Raw genomic sequence first — 21,382 nt, forward strand, 5'->3', positions numbered from 1 at the left:
TCGCATCAAGATCTCATGCGCATCAATTTTTTTTTTTTTTGCCATTTGTTGCTATTTTCGTTCATCTCATTGTTCAAGAATAGCCACCTACTCACAACAAGATTTCATGCGCATCAATTTTATTTTTTTTGCCATTTGTTGCTATTTTCATTAATCTCATTGTTCAAGAATTAGCCATATACTCGCAACAAGATCTCATACGCATCAATTTTAATTTTTTTTGGCCATTTGTTGCTATTTTCATTAATCTCATCATTCAAGAATCGGCCACATACTCGCAAAAAGATCTCATGTGCATCAATTTTAATTTTTTTGTCATTTGTTGCTGTTTTCATTCATCTCATCATTCAAGAATCAGCCACATACTCGCAATAAGATCTCATGCGCATCAATTTTAATATTTTTTGCCATTTGTTGCTATTTCCGTTCATCTCATCGTGCAAGAATCAGCCACATACTCACAACAAGATCTCATGCACATCAATTATTTTTTTTGGGCCTCAACCATTATGCAATGGATTATGTCGCTCATCACATGTGCGCCGTCATGTGCGCCGTCTGTCTTTCACTCTTGCTCATCTGCACTTACGTAGATGGCAAACCACAATTTTGACGTGCAAGCTTCTCACACCAAAGATTTTCCTCAAACTTGGTTATTCCACTACTAGCCATCAACCATGGTTGATCAACCATCAACCACTCAACTCGTAGCCATCATTTGTGGAGGCATAATGGTGTGCACATATGTTCGTGTGTGGCTTCAACGCTCGACTCATCCATGCCCTGGCCACCCCACACCTTGTTCATTGATCCAGACGATTGTGGTACATGTTCTTGGTGTTCATATTCCAGTCAATCATCTTGCTTGCTTTTCTTGCATCCTTTCTACTCAAAGCAGCAATGCAGCTTGAAGATCGATTTCTACTTAAAAATGTTTGTCTTTCCATATTTGGTATTCCAATGAAAAAGGAGTGTCTTTTCAATTATATACGCCTGTAATGAATGTATCCTTTGTCACATATTTGGTGTGGTACACTTGGTAGATGAGTACGTGGCCAGCCTGCACTTGCCATCATTCGATGCACACCTGACGGAACTCACTGAAGAACAGGCCAAGTATCTGGGCATCAACAAGAACGGGCCTTTCAAGCCTAATTATTACCGGTATTAAAATGTCATGACATCATTCCACCCTTCACACCTACCTCAGATACACAGCAAACATTGATCTTTTGTTTCGTCATTTCTCACTTTCCCATTCTTGTTCTTCTGCAGATACTGATGGCTGGGCGGTGTTCTTGTTTGAGATTGCGGGACGATCTCTGCACAACCCGCTGTGTCAATCATCTTGACCCAATAGTTAACCGACCCCTATATCCGTCCTTTGAACATATTTGCCTTTTTTTTTTTTTTTCTTAAGATTGCTCATCATGGACCAGTGAGCTCATATCTCCCCCCATCCCCCTTTTGCAACAAACATGCTTTTTCGTTTAGTTTGCCATAACCCTTATACCTCAACTTTCTGTAAGCCAATCTTGATAAACATGGGCTTCATCTACTTAAACCCACACTCACCTTTAAACCGTTTTAGCCTGGGTCTGAATCTCGACCCGTCTATAAACTGTCATCCCGGTGTTTCACAGGCAGGGCGATTCATCAATGCGTGTGCCGTCCCTCCGATGGACGTTAAACAGGCTAATGTCCACCGACTAATAATGGCTGCCGGCATTAGTTGGTGGACTTTAAATATTCCACGGTGTCCTTCGCGAAGGGTTCTTGAGCATTCGCCTGCACCATGGCCAAATTCCTACCCTAACCAGCAGGGGGCACTGCATCAGCGGGCCAATGATGCAAACCCAACCCAAACTGCACAATGAATGAATGGGTCTATGTAAACCCAATTTCAATGCATTCTATCTCTCACCACCCCTCACACACTGCTGCTTGAGAATACTCACCACTCCTCACTCATTCTTATATTGTATTAAATAATACTCACTATCACTCACTCATTACTATTAATTAGTGCTTACAACTCCTTCCCCATACGTAATCTATAGTACAGTATACCCCTCGCTCTCAGGTCCGATAATACTCATCACCAATCCCACAGCCTCACTGCCTCCTCCATCCCATCTTGCAAAGTCTTCCTAAGTTGGGAATGAACCGATTCGTACCTCGTGATTGCCCTTTGCTTATTCATACATGCATATCGGTGGCTTGTTAGACTTTACGGTTGATGCTAAAGTTTAATCCTTACCTTCACAATCAAGTTTGTTTCTAACAGTCAACCTGAAGTATTGTCTGGCAACAACACAAGCACATTTCTAAACTCGGGGTCTTTCAGGGGAAACGGCATATCAACAGCTCGCCATTATACCAGTCAGCAGCACACACAGGTGATGCTCACAAAAAAAAGTGACTTTCGGACCATCGCACTTGTATTGCTGCTTTAACCACTAAAGCAATAATGGCAGTAGGCCAGCTCTCAAGAGGTGCTGTGTAAAGTTCATTGGTGGCAGTATTAAGTGATTCATCTCGTCACACAGCCTCAGTGTTTTGTCTTGTTCGTCACACTATTTAGATGTGCCATGATTAAGATTTTTATTTTACTTGTGGCATGTTGAAAAGTTCCGGAGATTGCCACGAAAGGGCACAATGCGACTGGCAGGCAGTGATCGGCAATCCATAAGAAGCGTTGACTGAGAAAAGTTCCACACAAACCACCAGGCAGGTGCTCAGGAACGTCATGATTGGTTCAGGAACCTAACCCTAACAACTAACAAACCACCAGGCAGGTGCTCAGAAACCTCGTGATTGGTTCAGGAACCTAACCCTAACAACTAACCCTAACCCTAACCCTAACCCTAACAAACCACCAAGCAGGTGCTCAGGAACCTCGTGATTGGTTCAGGAACCTAACCCTAACAACTAACAAACCACCAGGCAGGTGCTCAGGAACCTCGTGATTGGTTCAGGAACCTAACCCTAACAACTAACCCTAACCCTAACCCTAACAAACCACCAAGCAGGTGCTCAGGAACCTCGTGATTGGTTCAGGAACCTAACCCTAACAACTAACAAACCACCAGGCAGGTGCTCAGGAACCTCGTGATTGGTTCAGGAACCTAACCCTAACAACTAACCCTAACCCTAACCCTAACAAACCACCAAGCAGGTGCTCAGGAACCTCGTGATTGGTTCAGGAACCTAACCCTAACAACTACCCCTAACAACTAACCCTAACCCTAAACCTAACCCTAACCCTAACCCTAACAAACCACCAAGCAGGTGCTCAGGAACCTCGTGATTGGTTCAGGAACCTAACCCTAACCCAAACAACTAACTCTAACCCTAACCCTAACCCTAAACCTAACCCTAACCCTAACCCTAACAAACCACCAAGCAGGTGCTCAGGAACCTCGTGATTGGTTCAGGAACCTAACCCTAACCCAAACAACTAACCCTAACCCTAACCCTAACAACTCGGTTCAGGAACACCTATGCTAGGGCTAGAGTGCATAGTGTTCATAAGCGAGGTGCAATTCTTCAACGGAGATGTGCACAAGGTTCTGAAACTTGACAAAATGATTTAATAAGAATCCTGTAACTTCGTCTTGTCACTGACAAAAGCCTGGTTTGTGCTCGACACGTATCCATCCCTAGTGCAGCCGGTGTGTCTCGCTGTTAATTTTACAGGTAATACGAACCTGTTCAAACAAAACAAAAGACAAATTTTTTGCGAAACATTTACGCCTGCTCGCCCGACCCTCTTTAAATTGCTTATCTTTCCCTTCAATACCTCCGACCTGGCAGCAGAGCTTCATGTTTGTTTGTAGGTCACAAATAAAGGAGAATAGCGAGAGTAATTTCTCAAAAGATGTTTGTGTTGAGTTGTAATGGACATATTGTTTCCTCATTCAATTAAATCGAATAGGCTCGTTGACAGATTGGGGAAATCCTATTTCTAACCTTGGCTTGTGACGTCATGTTTGCTAAGCCACCGTGATGGCGAATCCCTTCTCATCTGGATGTTTCACCGTTGTTCATCGCCCACTATTGTCGTGCGGTTGCAGATGAATCTTTTGGAAGCTTCATTGGATTTTCCACTCACAAAAAGGCAGCAGTTGTGCATTTTCTTTGTAAAACGGGAATTTCTCCGCCATGACGGTTTTGTGCTTCGATCATTACCTCCGCCACCAAAGGTGGATGGATGGAGGTTATGTTGTCACCCCTGTCTGTCTGTTTGTCCATTTGTCTGTCCGTTTGTGAACAAAATATCTCAAAAAGTTGTGGACGGATTCGGACGAAATTTGGCAGAGATGTAGCGTATGTGAGAAGGATGAAATGATTCGGTTTTGGTGAAGATCCGGATTCGGATCCGGCTACTAGAATTTTTAAGTGATTCTTCATCATTGGAAGATGGGACCAAAAACGATACATAGCAGGATATCTCAAAAGGTATTTACCCGAGCTGAAACAATATCAACACTACATGCATAAAACTCCTTCTACAACATGGTAAAGTGGCCAATTCCCGGTCAGTGAACATTGCCATTGGTTGACCCTCCGCATCATGTGAATGTATTTGCCCAGAGATAACGAAACTGCACTGTATTTTCGTTTTCCAACCGTCGTTTGGACGTTTTTTTTTTTTTTTTAATACAAGATCGAGGCTCGTGTAAGAGCTAACATTAATCACAAAAAGACAAACTGACACATAAAACATATGATAAAGGGAGCGGGAGACAAGATGGGGAGAGAGGGAAGCACACAAGCACAACATATGAGAGCAGGGACATCGGGAGATCTGTGGGAGGTAGAGGGCTTGGGGGGAGGAGGCGTGCGAAGGGGGGGGGGGGGGCGGGGGTTGAGAGAGGTAAAAAAAAAAAAAAACAACACATGGACACTGCTGGGACTTCCAGGAACGAAGTCGGTATTTCAGAAAATTGGATCTGGGGTGAATTAGCGGGGGTAGAAAAGATCAAGGTTTTGGACGGGGGAAGATAAGAGATGGTGGTGAACAGCTGTTTTAAAGACCTGGAGGGAGGAGCGGGATTGAAGAGAGTGAGGGAGTTTGTTCCAGAGGCGGGAGAAAAGAGGAATGAAGGTGAGCAGAGTCTAGATTTTGGCAGTTTAACCATAAGAGGGTTGCTGGCAGATCTTGTGTGACCTGCAGGAATATTTGGCGGACAGAGCACAGACAGGGATGGGGGAGCAAGGCCGGAGAGGAGTCGGTAGAAGACAGAAAGACCACCAACCTGCCTGCGGTGAGTAAGTGAAACGCCCTCGGAGTTAGCTTCATCGCGGGAGATTCCAATGATTCTGAAAGCTTTGGTTTCAACAGCGTGAAGACAAGCTAGGTGTGAGGCAGGAGCACCGGCCCAGAGTGGAGAGCAGTACTCCATTGAGCTGTGGATGAAAGCTTTGTATGTGGTGAGGAGCTCAGGTGTGCCAAGGAATGACGTTATCTTTGTTTAACATCGTGTCCATTCCTGTCCCTTTTTGTGTGCTGGTGGGATAGCTTAGTAGTATGGGCATGAACATCCTTGTGAGTCATCTATCCTGGGTTTGAATCTCAACATATATAGATAAACTGTCACTGCGTTATCTGCCAGCACTGGTTGCGATGTTCAACATATATATATATATATATATATATATATAAACCAGTCTGCGCATCGCACGGTGTTCCGGGAAGAATAGGCGAGTTACCGGCATCCTGAAAAAATTCCTACCAAAATCTGCGGGTGACAAGATGCCTGGTCTTCTTGGATATCCATTGCCACAAGGTTGCACTGCTCACTATGTCAGTGTTGTTTGGGCAGGAGCTCCCACACATATAAACAAATTCCTATGCCCAGGTTGTTCCCACATCTTCAGCTACGAATAGAAACCATTTTGACGATGTATATTGTATCCCTGGTATATTGTGATGTAACATGTAAGTACCTCTTAACCTCATTTTTCATTAGTCGGACCTCTTTTTTATTACTTAACCCAAAAGTCTTGCTTGTCACTCTAAAAGAAAAAAAAAAAGCTTTGTCAGTTTCATTCACCTCCCACCCCTTCCGTCCAAGCCCTCTCCCTCCCACAGATCTCCCGATGTCCCTGCTCTCAAATGTTGGACTTGTGTGCTTCCCCCCTCTCTCCCCATCTTGTCACCCGCTCCCTTTATCTTATGTTTTATGTGTCGGTTTGTCTTTTTGTGATTTATGTTAGCTCTTACATGAGCCTCGATCTTGCATACAAAAAAAAAATTGTATTGCGATAATTCACCAGCTGTGTCTGTTGTACGCTGCCCCAAGTGATACCCTCACACACTTCATTTCCGTCCGACAATAGGGCGTCATCGTCCCCTTCAGATGAAGTCTTCATTTTGCTCAAATATTCGATCAACCGCAGTTTAAACGAGTGGGAAATTCTTCACCGATGGTACTGGAACCACATTGGTTTTCTTTCCACGTGTCGTGCTGCATGGCCGCCTCCGAATCAGCCTGTAACCGACCCTGGCGCTCTCCGTCTCATCCCCAAAGCACCAGAAGGACGAGGGAGCTGCCGGGGTCTGTTCCTGCATTCCTGGCGTTGCACGTGCCGTGCTTTGTTGATGAGGCCTCTGAATGTTTGGACGTGCATGACGTATTACACTGTTATACTCCCCGAGTCGAAGAGTAATAAATACATAACCAGGAAAATCCCCGGTGTGGCGCACTTTGCACCTTACTTTTGTTAACCCTTCCTAACATTATGCTGGCTTTACTTGGAAAAGTCCTTATTGCCCTGCGCTCGGGAAGCGAAAAGCGGGGTTAAGCAATCGGGTACGTCTGCATTTAAAAAATTCATTTTCTTGGCAACCGTTGGTCCGATTGACATGAAATTTTTTTACCGAAGAAGCGCCTCTGCCTGTATATATTTTTGCTGATAATTATGACATCATCGGTCACGTGGTACGGACGCCATCTTGGAAAAACGTTACACCTCTATCTCCCAAACTGCTTGATGGAACAAATTGAAACGTGGCTCATTGTCAAGTACACCCCTTGGGGAATAAGATAACCCGTCATAATTCGACAAGTCAACACTTGATCTGATCAGTATGAAAAAAAAAAAAAAATTCCTCTGCAACTGTTAGTCCGATGAACACGAAATTTTCAGAATATGAGCGGCTCCTGTAGAATTGTTCTAATGATAATTTTGACGTCATTGGTCCCGTGGTGCAGGCGCAATCTTGGAAAAATCGAAAACAGTTGCACCTCTATATCTCCGAAACCACTCCATGGAAAAAATTGAAATATGGCTCAATGTCAAGCACTCTCCTTGGGGAATAAGATATGTTAATGATGATGTTATCAGTACCATAATAATGACGTCATAATTCGGCAAGTACAATGCTTGATTCGATCAGTATGAATTTTTTTCTTTGCCATTCTTGGACCGATTGACACGATATTTTCACCATAGGAGCGCCTCCTCCTGTAGAATATTTTAATGATAATTATGACGTCATAGTTCAGCGGTAAATCTTGCAAAAACCGAAAAACTTTGCCCCTCAATATCTCCGACCCTGCTCCATGGAAAAAATTGAAACATGGCCTATTGTCAAGTACTCCCCATGGGGAATAAGATATGTTAATGATGACGTCATTGGTGCCTTCATTATGACGTCATAAATTGACAGGGACTTGGTCTGATCATTTTGAAATTTATTGAGCGTGATCTACGCAACAATTATTTTAGAGAATATAAATTTGTCACGTGGTCTGGCAGTCATATTGGATCAAAGAAAATAAAACATTCAAAACAAGAGAGTTCACTCGCACCAAGTTGACTGCGCAGGGCTTGCATGAAGTGACAAACCACACATTCGCGATCCGTTGCCGAGGTAGAGATCCGACTGCGGATTAGAATCTGATAATCCAAGCAACTCAATGTTGTGCAGGACAAAATCTCGACACTTGTATCCACCGTCAAAGCTGAAATGCACCCATGGCGGACATTGTGTCAGGTTGCCAAAAACAGAACCGGTAATCGTGAACAATGATTGCTTCAATTATACGATGTTAAATAATAGTAATTTGGGCTTTTCATGACACTTGACCGATCTTGCGATCTTGTCCACGAGTTCGCATTGTCTCAAAATGAAAATTGTGGTTGATGCTGCTGCTCATCCAGAAGTTTTGAAGATTGCGAGAGCTGGAATAATTGGAGTCCATGATTGCTTGATGCAGGTCTTGCTGTTAATCACGACAGGTGTGAAATGAATGAGTGTGGATTTGAGAAGACAAGAGTTACAGGACTGTGGAAGAGTCCTTGGACAAAATATCCTGGTTTTTGGATGATATCAACATTATGGGAGACAGCCTCCACTTAAATCCCCCTCTACTACTACGACTGCGACGCCCTCAGTTATTCCCATATTGCGGGGTTGGCTGGGGAAAGTTTTTGGTCCAAGTCTTTTACAAACTTGCTAACCAGGCCATAATGTTTGACTGAATCTGATTTGGGCAGGAATTTGTAGTTTGCTTCGTGTGTAAACTCTCCTACTCTTTGCAAGACACCGTGGGTTATTTACTGTCCACACGCTCATGCTAGCAGACGGGACACTCAGCTTAACGTAAATTTGGAGGATAGCAAACACTGATGTCTGGCCTGCCAAAGCACCAACCGTTGGTTTGTATAGTCAGGTCGGGAATTGAACCCAGGAGCTCCAGTATGTTGGTTCGAGCTGTGAATTTCAAACTCAACGAGAAACTTTTTATTCAAACTCAGAAAACATTACAAAGGAACAATTTGCTTCTAATAATTCTTCTTCTTCAAACTCGAAAAGCATTACAGAAAAATTCACCAATGATTATTATAATTCTTCTTCTTCAAACCCACCTCCCACATTACGTTGGGGTCTGCGGTGTCGTGCCTCGGGTGGCGCCTCGCCTGCTAAAAATATTTTACTTTCACCCTTTTTGTGTGATCTGTTTCATTATATTAATATAGATGTATTAATATACATATAAAAAATATACATGTAAAAACAACCAACGTCAAGTTGCAACCAACATCAACCCACTTGGCTTCCAGGGTGAAATGGTGGCTCGCTAAACCGTGGGGACATCCCAGGAATTATAAGGCAAAATAAATTGGAGGATTAAAGCAACGGGACAAGCACGATGTCCGAGAGGTACGCACACTCACGCTAAGCCGTCTGGCCTGGGTTCGAATCCCGACCCAGCTATAAACGGTCATCCCGGTGTATCACAGACCGGGTGATTCATCAATGTGTGTGCCTGTATGTATATATATATTCTTGTTTTATATGCAGTGCTATTTATTATATTTTTATGAAGGCTCAGTTGGCCCCCAATGCTATAGTTGTAGCTTGGCATGGAATCGATCTAGTAGTCCTATGCCGAACCCTCTCTATGGTACCTATATGTCCTTCCTCAGATAAGGTGACCAAAACTGAACACTATATTCTCAGTGAGGCCTCCGTAAATTCCTACGCAGTGTTAAAACTACCTCTTTTGATTTATAACTCCACCCACGAATACAATCTAAAAACCCTGTTTGCTTTACCTATAGCTACCTGGCATTATTCTGTATGCTTACCTCGTGTATCCATTACCACCACCCAGATCCTTCTCCTGTGTGACACGCTCCAATGTTGCCCCTTGCATCACGTAATCTATTTTCATTATTCTTACCCATCCCCAGCATCTTACATTTCTTTATGTGGAAGTATACATGTCAATCTATTAAAGTAGCTATTGACATTCCTAAATATGATCACCCCCATCCCCTCCATGCGAACTACTTTATTTCTAAGCTTTGTCTCATCTGCAAATTTGGAAAGCCGACACCCAATATTTGGAAATTTGAATTTTCCATAAACCAATTGGAATTGGAATGGAAAATATTTGGAAATATTTTGGACCCTGGAGTTTGGAAAGCCCCAATATCCAAATCAGTGATGTAGATTAGGAATAACGGTCCTAGTATTGATCCCCACGGTACCCCCACTTTTACATCCTCCCATTCACCGTTAATCTTTGTTTTCAATCCAATTGGATACTCTCCCAGCCACTCCATAAGCCTCCTTAGCAAAAAGCCTTCTATGTCTTTTTGCTTTTTCTTTCTTGCACATGACAAATTACAGCGCACATATGTAAATCGAAGTTGGTCACAAGTCACAGCAGATTGTTTTTAGGTGGATTGCCCTAAATCTTTCATCAATTTTCCATGTGTGACACACATTCAAAATGTGATGCCTTCTATGTGGTACCTTGTCAAATACCTTGTGGAAGTCTTGATGTACTACAACCACTGACTTCCCTCATCCGAGCTAAATAACTCGAGTAAATCAATAATTAGTAATTAGAATGAGATCTTTATTTAAAAGTTTACAGCTATAGTAATTTTTAATCTAAACATGGCAAAAGGTTATGAAGTAAGAGGAGGAAGAGGAGTGTGTTTGGTGTTGCCGAGCAACCAGTTTGAGTGTAAACCCCATTGTCTTGGGTCACGTGACCCACCTGCATGAGCAGAGGGAAGCTGGGCCGGCTGACCTTTCTTCGTGGATATTTTCGGTTATGGACATTTCCTAATGATTTATGATTATTTTTTCCTGTGATATTGGCTTCGAGTTGCATCATTGTGCAAAATGTCCGCCTTCTTGCATACCCAGAAACTACGAAATATATATATGTATATATATATATATATACAGTCACGTGAAAAAGTAAGTACACCCCATGTAAAGTTTTGACTTTTTCAACATATTTCAACATACAGCTATTTGATCTTCATTTCAACAATATTGATAGATAAAGGTGATATAATATAACAAATATCATGAAACATTTACATTTTGTAGTCCATTGTATAATTTAAATAAACATAAATGCAAATTTCGCATGTGGAAAAAGTAAGTACACCCCGACATTTATCACTACTTCAAATACCTAAAATTAGAATCAGGTGCACCAGCACAGGTGCAAATGATTAGAACATCGTTAGAGAGGATCTTGGAGGAACCTGTCTTATTTAAACCTCAGACATTTCGTTTGGTTTGCTCTTTGTTGTTGAAGTGTGTGGCGTCACCATGCCTAGATCAAAAGAGCTCTCTGAGGCCTTCAGAAAGAAGGTTATAGATGCCCACGAGTCTGAGAAGGGATTTAAAAAGATCTCCAAACAATTTGAAATCAATCACTCGACTGTCCGGAAGATCATCTACAAGTGGAGAAGATTCCAAACAACTGCCAACTTGCTCAGGCCAGGCCGCCCCAGCAAGTTCAGCCCGAGAGCAGACCGCAAGATGCTGAAAGAAGTCTCTAAGAACCCCAGAATGTCATCACGGGACTGACAGGTAGCTCTTGCCACTGTTGATGTCAAAGTGCACGAGTCTACCATTAGAAAGAGGCTGCACAAATTTGATCTACATGGGAGGTGTGCCAGGAGGAGACCTTTGCTGTCCAGAAAGAACATCAGGGCAAGACTAACGTTTGCCGATGAACACCTAGGCAAAGACCAGCACTTCTGGAACAATGTGCCCTGGACAGATGAGTCAAAGGTAGAGCTATTTGGCCACAGTACCAGAAGACGTGTTTGGCAAAAACCAAAGTCAGCATTTGACCACAAGAACCTAATACCAACTGTAAAGCATGGTGGTGGAAATATTATGGTTTGGGGCAGCTTTGCTGCATCAGGGCCTGGGCAGCTCACCATCATGGAATCCACCATGAATTCTTCATTGTACCAGAGGGTGATTGAGGATAATGTGAGGCCATCTGTCGGAAAGTTGAAGCTCAACCGAAGGTGGACCTTGCAACATGACAATAACCCTAAACATACCAGTAAATCCACCAAGGAATGGCTGAAAAGAAAGAAATGGAGGGTTCTGGAATGGCCAAGTCAAAGCCCGGATCTAAATCCCATCGAGATGTTGTGGGGGGATTTTAAACGAGCTGTGCATGCAGGAAACCCCTCAAACATCGCACAGCTGAAAGAATTCTGCATGGAGGAGTGGACAAAAATTTCTCCCAGTCGATGTCAGAGACTGGTGGACAGTTATAAGAAACGCCTACTTGAGGTTGTTTCTGCCAAAGGGGGCAATACCACCTATTGGAGCCAAGGGTGTACTTACTTTCTCCACATGCGAAATTTGCATTCATGTTTATTTAAATTATACAATGGACTACAAAATGTAAATGTTTCATGATATTTGTTATATTATATCACCTTTATCTATCAATATTGTTGAAATGAAGATCAAATAGCTGTATGTTGAAATATGGTGAAAAAGTCAAAACTTTACATGGGGTGTACTTACTTTTTCACGTGACTGTATATATATATATATATATATATATATATATATATATATATATATATATATATATATATATACAGTATATATATTTATACAGTCACGTGAAAAAGTAAGTTTTGAATTTACACACACACACACACACACACACACACACACACACACACACACACACACATATATATGTACACACTCACACAAGATGTGGCACTGGGTGTGGATTATAATTATTGTTTTATTATCGGTGTAATGCGTGTGGCTTGGAGGGGGAAAGAATTGGCTTCATTGTCTACCTTCCCTTTGCAGTTCCCAAGTCTCCGGGGAATGAGTTAGCTGCAAGTTCATGGCAGGAAGCCAATATGGTGCCTTTTTCCATGGCAGGTTTAATTGGCGCATGCTCAGCTCTGGCACAGGTTGCCAGGTGAGCCTTGGTATGACTGAGCGTGGCTTGACCTGTGGGAACTGATTAATTTGGTGGAGAAGCTTGTGGGGGGAGTAAGACCCCTGCGAAATGCTTTTGCTCTTTCCACCTGGGTTTATTGGAGTGTGAGCAAGTTTAAAGAGCAAAGCCAAAAGAGATTGGGAGTAAATGGGAGTAAGGTGTAGGGAATTTGTGGGACGAAAATGGGGGAGAGAGATCAAAGTTATCTTGTTTGGCATTTCCATGTGAGCACGCAGCTCTTGTAACTAATCCTCCCATATACAGTAATGTGTTGATTTTCCATTGTCTGATGTCCTTGCGTTCACGTCAACGTGTACAAATAGCTCAGAAATGTCCTCGTCCTGCAAGCAGTTTAAGTACAAGTCCCCCCATGATATATATATATATATATATCCTTGGATCCATTATATTTTTTATCTTAAATCCCACAAGTTGTAAATGTAGTATGGATTTATGTTGATGGGTTGTCGTCTGTTTTATTTAATTAATTGTGATCCTTTTTTTTAACCTTCGCTTTGTATTTTAATTCTACAAACATGGCTCTTCCCTCTCTACAAACCTTCAATCCTCGTCTCCTCTCCGCACAACATGCCCCTTGTCTTCTTCTTGAAGCGTAGTCTCTTTCTCTTGTGTTACATACTGTCCAAGTCTCGTGTTTCTCTTTAGGTGTATATGATATTGTCTGCAAGGAAACACCTGCTCCGCACTATACTCCCTTTGGCCTGGCCTCCAGCACTAGACCACACTCCCCTCCCCTGGGCCTGCCGAAGATGTAAATGGAAACAACCTTCACATTGCGCTAATGAAGTTTCCAGTCAAAGGATTTTTTCCCACCTGATCTTTGCTTTTTCCAAAAGGAAAACAAACAAAATTTGATTGCAATATCTCTCTTAAAACCAAGGCCCTCAAGATCATTGTGACCTCCCACCACTAATCCAATATATGGGCTGATCACAGACATGTCAGTGGTCTCTCTGTCTTCTGTCGCCTCCTTTCAGGTCTTGCACCCTCTGCTCTTTCCATGCTTTGCCCCCTCGCCCGAGGTTTCCGCAGGGTGCACACGGTCCACCATCAACCCCCTTCTGGTGAATCGACTGAAATCTGGAGTCACTGCTCCCCTCCACTCATCCATTCCTCTTTTCCCACCTGTGGAGTCATTTTCCACATTCTATATTCAATCTCATTCTTCCCTCAAGGTGTTCAAGACACCTGTTAACCACCATCTTCGATCATCGCCATACAAAACAATGATCTTTTCTACGTCCGTTAACCTTCCCCAAGCTCATATTTTCCAAATTTCCAGTTTTTCCTTCCTGAGAGTTTGTTCCGTCTCCATCTTGTGCACCCCATGTCATCCCTTTCCCCTCACTCCTCCACATCCCTTATTTGTCCAAGTCTCCCTCTATTTTGTCCCTCAACCGCTGTTATTGGTGTGTTTCCCCCTTCGCTATTGCATCCTGATCCATTCGATGTTCCATCTCCTCCACGAGCTTCGACTTGATATACAAAAAAAACCTTTTCTTTCCATAAGTAGGTCACATCTCTGGTATCGACCCATTAACAAAGGCCTCGTCATATTGTGAGCCTTAATGTTGGCCCAATATGACCCAGTAGAATGTCATCACCTTGGTGTTACCTGCAAGGTGAGCTCAAGGAGAGCACTGTCAAGGTGGTTGCTAAGCAAGAGCATCTGGATTCCTTTAATGGGATCCACATGGGATTGAGTGCGGCAGGTGGCAGCCCCAACCTCACCACCTTCAAAGGGCCTTGGTTCAAATTATTTTTCAATGCGATTGGAAAAAACAATTCTGGGATAACTTATTGGGAAAAAGCTCTAATGACAATTGGAGCATTCATTAGTTACCATACAGGACAATTGGTGAACATGGGAGGGATGGCAACATTGTGATGGAACATCTCGATGGATACAAAGGTGTTGTCATCAGTAAGCTCGAGCTTAAAAAAAATTTAAATTGTACGAAGGAATAAGGTGCTTGGTAATGTAATATGGGATTTGCTCTGCAGGTGTGCGGAGAGAAGCGTAAAATAAATTGTTTATTTAATTGACATATGTGGGGGAATTACACGTCCAGACCAGGTATCGAACACAGGTCCTCTGGAGAACACGGTTCAATTCCAGGTCTGGACATGGAATTTCCCCACATATGTCAATTAATTATTTATAATCCTGTTCATTTATGAAATTAAATTGCTTATATAATTAATATAATTCATAATTGTTACTGCACACGTGACGTGTGAACAATCTGGGAACGTTAGTTTGTTTATAAGTGTTGGAACTGTTCCCTGCCACCACTTCTTCTTCTTCTTCTTCTTCTTTCGTATGCGGCACATCCTGCTTTTTGCACAGCATCCACTGAGTAATTCCGGCAGACGGGACACCCAGTTTAATGTCCATCCAAGGGACAACACACACATTGATCAGTCTCCCTGCCTGGAACATCACACCAGGGTAACGGTTTTTAGCCGGGCCGAGATTCGAACCCAGGTGAGATGGCCAAGACAACAACCGCACTCTGGGATAACAATTTATGCAACAACTAACATGGTTTCATGAGTTATCCGAGAATAGCAGACCATTTTCTAAGGCCTACCGGAAGTTTTAGGCAGGAATTTGTTCAAAGTGCTGGAAGATGACTGCATACACCTCTAGGTTTATCCTGCTAGGCCCAATATTTGGAACATAAAAGATCAAACCAGTCAAATTCCTTTAAACATTTATTTCTAATATCCTAGATGTGTCACTCTACATATATGGATGAATGGTTCGGCAAATTGAGAAGAACAAATGAGGACAGTTCCAAAGTCATCAGCTGATTATGATTTTATCATCGGGGTTTTGATCAGTTGATCTCAATATTCCATGGAAATGGAGTCCTCAACATCATTACCTCATAAAGACTAAATATTCCCTGTCAGTTTAGAACAGAATAGAATATTCCCTGTCAGTTGAGGCCTGCATTTTGGACTGCGAGGAACCTCTCACCTCAACTACCAATGACGGTTCTAACGCAGCTAAAATAAATTCACCAAAGAATCAAACCCAGGTCGAAAATTCCATAGAAACCTACAGAGACCAGTAGGACATTTATATGGGTCTCCATTGGAAATCCCGGTTTCTACAGGAAGCAGTAGAGTTTCCAGTATAAACCAAACCAGATTCCGTTGAAACCAACAGAAACCATTGGACTTGACTGGTCTAAAAACCCAATGACAAATCAAAATACTTTAATTATATTTTGTTATAAACAAACGTAAAACACACAATTCCAATTTGGTTATTTTCAATCCTGTTCATTTATACATTGGTCTCCTATTGGTCTCATACTGGTCCCATTGACCTACTGTTTTTATTGGTATTTTCAACTGGTCCAGTATTTCACTTTCCTTATTGCAACCAGTACATTCTACTTGTGCAATTTCCAATGGGATTTTTATGGGATTTGGCCTATTGTCTTCTATGGGATGTTCTGGGGGCATCGTATGAACCATAATTAGCAAAAACCGAGTTTCCCAACCAAGCTCAAGACCTGTTCTGACGCTTTGGGAAAACTCAAAATGGAGACAAAGTCCCTCTCTAATTTCAAAAACCACATGTACATCATGTCGAGCTGCCTTCATGGTTGGGAGCCATGTTTTGACCTGAACCCATCGTCCAAATACTGAAGGCTGAAGATACTTTTCATCGAGGCTTGCTACAGAGTAACTGTTACATATTTATTTCCAGTTGTAAACAGTTGTGGTCGACAATTGAGAGTTGGAGTTATCATCATGCGTGTGAGGAGAGAGGATTGGTAACGAGTCTCCATCATGTGTTGTAAGTTGTTAAGCTTTTCCAAAAGCCCATGGAACACATCTATAAAATGCATCCCCGCAATCTTTGAAATACCTTGTGCCATGAAGTGTTCATACAAACACTGCGTCATGAAGTGTTCATATAAACACCCGGTGTCCTGAAATGTTCATGTAAACACCCTGTGTCATGAAATGTTCATATAAACACCTTGCATCATGAAATGTTCATATAAACACCCTGCATCATGAAATGTTCATATAAACACCCTGCGTCATAAAATGTTCATATAAACACCCTGCGTCATGAAGTGTTCATAGAAACACCCTGTGTCATGAAGTGTTCATAGAAACACCCTGTGTCATGAAGTGTTCATAGAAACACCCTGTGTCATGAAGTGTTCATAGAAACACCCTGTGTCATGAAGTGTTCATATAAACACCCTGTGTCATGAAATGTTCATGTAAACACCCTGTGTCATGAAATGTTCATAAAAACACACTGCCTCATGAAATGTTCATATAAACACCCTGTGTCATGAAGTGTTCATATAAACACCCTGTGTCATGAAGTGTTCATATAAACACCCGGTGTCAAGAAATGTTCATATAAACACCCTGTGTCATGAAATGTTCATATAAACACCCTGCGTCATGAAATGTTCATATAAACACCCTGCGTCATGAAATGTTCATATAAACACCCTGCGTCATGAAATGTTCATATAAACACCCTGCGTCATGAAATGTTCATATAAACACCCTGCGTCATGAAATGTTCATATAAACACCCTGCGTCATGAAATGTTCATATGAACACCCTGCGTCATGAAATGTTCATATAAAAACCCTGTGTTATGAAGTGTTCGTATAAACACCCTGTGTCAAGAAATGTTCATATAAACACCCTGTGTCATGAAATGTTCATGTAAACACCCTGTGTCATGAAATGTTCATGTAAACACCCTGTGTCATGAAATGTTCATGTAAACACCCTGTGTCATGAAATGTTCATGTAAACACCCTGTGTCATGAAATGTTCATGTAAACACCCTGTGTCATGAAATGTTCATATAAACACCCTGTGTCATGAAATGTTCATATAAACACCCTGTGTCATGAAATGTTCATATAAACACCCTGTGTCATGAAATGTTCATGTAAACACCCTGTGTCATGAAATGTTCATATAAACACTGCCTCATGAAATGTTCATATAAACACCCTGTGTCATGAAGTGTTCATAAAAACACCCTGTGTCATGAAGTGTTGATATAAACACCCGGTGTCAAGAAATGTTCATATAAACACCCTGCATCATGAACCGCAGAACCGCAGAAACGCCAAGAAATGTTCATATAAACACCCTGCGTCATGAAATGTTCATATAAACACCCTGCGTCATGAAATGTTCATATAAACACCCTGCGTCATGAAATGTTCATATGAACACCCTGCGTCATGAAATGTTCATATAAAAACCCTGTGTTATGAAGTGTTCATATAAACACCCTGTGTCAAGAAATGTTCATATAAACACCCTGTGTCAAGAAATGTTCATATAAACACCCTGCGTCATGAAATGTTCACGTAAACACCCTGTGTCATGAAATGTTCATATAAACACCGTGTCAAGAAATGTTCATATAAACACCCTGCGTCATGAAATGTTCATGTAAAAACCCCGTGTCAGGAAATGTTCATGTAAACACCCTGTGTCAAGAAATGTTCATGTAAACACCCTGTGTTATGAAATGTTCATGTAAACACCCTGTGTTATGAAGTGTTCATATAAACACCCTGCGTCATGAAATGTTCATATAAACACCCTGCGTCATGAAATATCCATGTAAACACCCTGTGTCATGAAATGTTCATATGAACACCCTGTGTTATGAAGTGTTCATATAAACACCCTGCGTCATGAAATATCCATGTAAACACCCTGCGTCATGAAATGTTCATATGAACACCCTGTGTTATGAAGTGTTCATGTAAACACCCTGTGTTATGAAATGTTTAAATAAACACCCTGTGTTATGAAATGTTCATATAAACACCCTGTGTTATGAAATGTTCATGTAAACACCCTGTGTTATGAAGTGTTCATATGAACACCCTGTGTTATGAAGTGTTCATATAAACACCCTGCGTCATGAAATGTTCATGGAAACACCTTGCGTTATGAAGTGTTCATATAAACACCCTGTGTTATGAAATGTTCATATAAACACCCTGTGTTATGAAATATCCATGTAAACACCCTGTGTTATGAAGTGTTCATATAAACACCCTGCGTCATGAAATGTTCATGGAAACACCTTGCGTTATGAAGTGTTCATATAAACACCCTGTGTTATGAAATGTTCATATAAACACCCTGTGTTATGAAATATCCATGTAAACACCCTGTGTTATGAAATGTTCATATAAACACCCTGTGTTATGAAATATCCATGTAAACACCCTGCGTCATGAAATGTTCATGTAAACACCCTGTGTCATGAAATGTTCATATAAACACCCTGTGTTATGAAATGTTCATATAAACACCCTGTGTTATGAAATATCCATGTAAACACCCTGTGTTATGAAGTGTTCATATAAACACCCTGCGTCATGAAATGTTCATGGAAACACCTTGCGTTATGAAGTGTTCATATAAACACCCTGTGTTATGAAATGTTCATATAAACACCCTGTGTTATGAAATATCCATGTAAACACCCTGTGTTATGAAATGTTCATATAAACACCCTGTGTTATGAAATGTTCATATAAACACCCTGTGTTATGAAATATCCATGTAAACACCCTGTGTTATGAAGTGTTCATATGAACACCCTGTGTTATGAAGTGTTCATATAAACACCCTGCGTCATGAAATGTTCATGGAAACACCTTGCGTTATGAAATGTTCATATAAACACCCTGTGTCATGAAATGTTCATATGAACACCCTGTGTTATGAAGTGTTCATATAAACACCCTGCGTCATGAAATGTTCATGTAAACACCCTGCGTTATGAAATGTTCATATAAACACCCTGCGTCATGAAATGTTCATATAAACACCCTGCGTCATGAAATGTTCATGTAAACACCCTGCGTCATGAAATGTTCATGTAAACACCCTGCGTCATGAAATGTTCATATAAACACCCTGCGTCATGAAATGTTCATATAAACACCCTGCGTCATGAAATGTTCATATAAAAACCCTGCGTCATGAAATGTTCATGTAAACACCCTGCGTTATGAAATGTTCATATAAACACCCTGCGTCATGAAATGTTCATGTAAACACCCTGCGTTATGAAATGTTCATATAAACACCCTGCGTCATGAAATGTTCATGTAAACACCCTGCGTCATGAAATGTTCATATAAACACCCTGCGTCATGAAATGTTCATATAAACACCCTGCGTCATGAAATGTTCATGTAAACACCCTGCGTCATGAAATGTTCATGTAAACACCCTGCGTCATGAAATGTTCATATAAACACCCTGCGTCATGAAATGTTCATATAAACACCCTGCGTCATGAAATGTTCATGTAAACACCCTGCGTCATGAAATGTTCATATAAACACCCTGCGTCATGAAATGTTCATGTAAATACTGTGCTATGAAGTGTTCATATAAACACTTGTGATGAAAATCTTCTGCCTTTGAACATGTGTGTTGGATAAATAAGATCGAGTTCGTATTTTAAGGTTTAAATGAAGGAATCAGCGAAATTGAAGAAGTCTCACATTCGGTTCTCTTCCCATGGAGGTAGAGGTTCAGAACCATTTACCTGATTTACTTGTTATAACCTTTTCCCCCACAGGTGCTGCAGTAATTAGTGTGTTACCTGAGCAACGAACGCCCAATTCCTCGTTATATTTAATGATTACAACGCTTATAATGGTATTAAAATAAATTATGTACATTATTACACAGATGCTTCGCACAATGCTTGTCTCCTTTTCAACAGGTAGTGCTAATGTCGCCTGTTCGTGGCACAAGTACAATTTGAGACTCCACTTCATCCCACCATCTTTCACACCTTCATCAATACGTCATCGTTGGGGAAAAAAAACAAATGACGTGTACATTCGGAACTTTATTACCTTCTTTGTTTTACAGTGGATATATCGATTAGTTTATTAATTAATCGGGCAATCCACAGTGTTAATTCCACGAGGTTTACACCACAACCTCCCACGACCACAACATTCCACGACCACAACATTCCACGACCACAACATTCCACGACCACAACATTCCACGACCACAACATTCCACGACCACAACCTCCCACGACCACAACCTCCCACGACCACAACCTCCCACGACCACAACCCCAAACGACCACAACCTCCCACGACCACAACCCCACACGGCCACAACCTCTCACGACCACAACTCCAACGACCACAACCTCCAACGACCACAACCTCCAAACGACCACAACCCCACACGACCATAACCTCCCACGACCACAACTCCAACGACCACAACCTCCAACGACCACAACCTCCAACGACCACAACCTCCAACGACCACAACCTTCCACGACCACAACCTCCCACGACCACAACCCCACACGACCACAACCTCCCACGGCCACAACTCCAACGACCACAACCTCCAACGACCACAACCTCCAACGACCACAACCCCACACGACCACAACCTCCCACGACCACAACTCCATCGACCACAACTCCATCGACCACAACCACAAACTCCCACGACCACAACCCCACACGACCACAACCTCTCACGACCACAACCTCTCACGACCACAACCTCCCAC

The 21,382-nt window shown here is 41.9% G+C and overlaps 1 protein-coding gene and 2 long non-coding RNA genes across 8 annotated transcripts in view; 2 read left to right on the top strand and 1 right to left on the bottom strand.

Moving 5' to 3' along the window:
- LOC137438180 (putative adenosylhomocysteinase 3) overlaps positions 1-1,512 on the top strand; it is an 83,968-nt gene extending 82,456 nt beyond the window's left edge. For 4 of the 6 annotated variants that reach the window (XM_068133197.2, XM_068133199.2, XM_068133203.2 and 1 more), the window contains exons 16-17: positions 1,044-1,164; positions 1,276-1,512. In XM_068133197.2, the coding sequence (XP_067989298.2) occupies positions 1,044-1,164; positions 1,276-1,282 (128 nt within the window). In that variant the 3' untranslated portion in view covers positions 1,283-1,512. Of the gene's footprint in view, positions 1-1,043; positions 1,172-1,275 lie in introns of those variants that run through there. The other 2 variants (XM_068133198.2, XM_068133200.2) reach the window with 1 other exon arrangement.
- Positions 1,513-2,843: 1,331 nt separating this feature from the next.
- LOC137438181 (uncharacterized) lies at positions 2,844-3,334 on the bottom strand. The gene is made up of 4 exons (XR_013621046.1): positions 3,255-3,334; positions 3,129-3,223; positions 2,983-3,077; positions 2,844-2,931 (listed from the first exon to the last, which is right to left on the bottom strand). It is a non-coding gene; the product is annotated as an uncharacterized LOC137438181 (long non-coding RNA).
- Positions 2,862-3,946, top strand: LOC144888491 (uncharacterized). Its single transcript, XR_013621045.1, has 2 exons — positions 2,862-3,096; positions 3,179-3,946. It is a non-coding gene; the product is annotated as an uncharacterized LOC144888491 (long non-coding RNA).
- The last annotated feature ends 17,436 nt before the right edge of the window (positions 3,947-21,382 follow it).

Source organism: Myxine glutinosa, chromosome 12 (genome assembly GCF_964187855.1).
Source record: "Myxine glutinosa chromosome 12, kmMyxGlut1.1, whole genome shotgun sequence".
NCBI lineage: Eukaryota > Metazoa > Chordata > Myxini > Myxiniformes > Myxinidae > Myxine > Myxine glutinosa.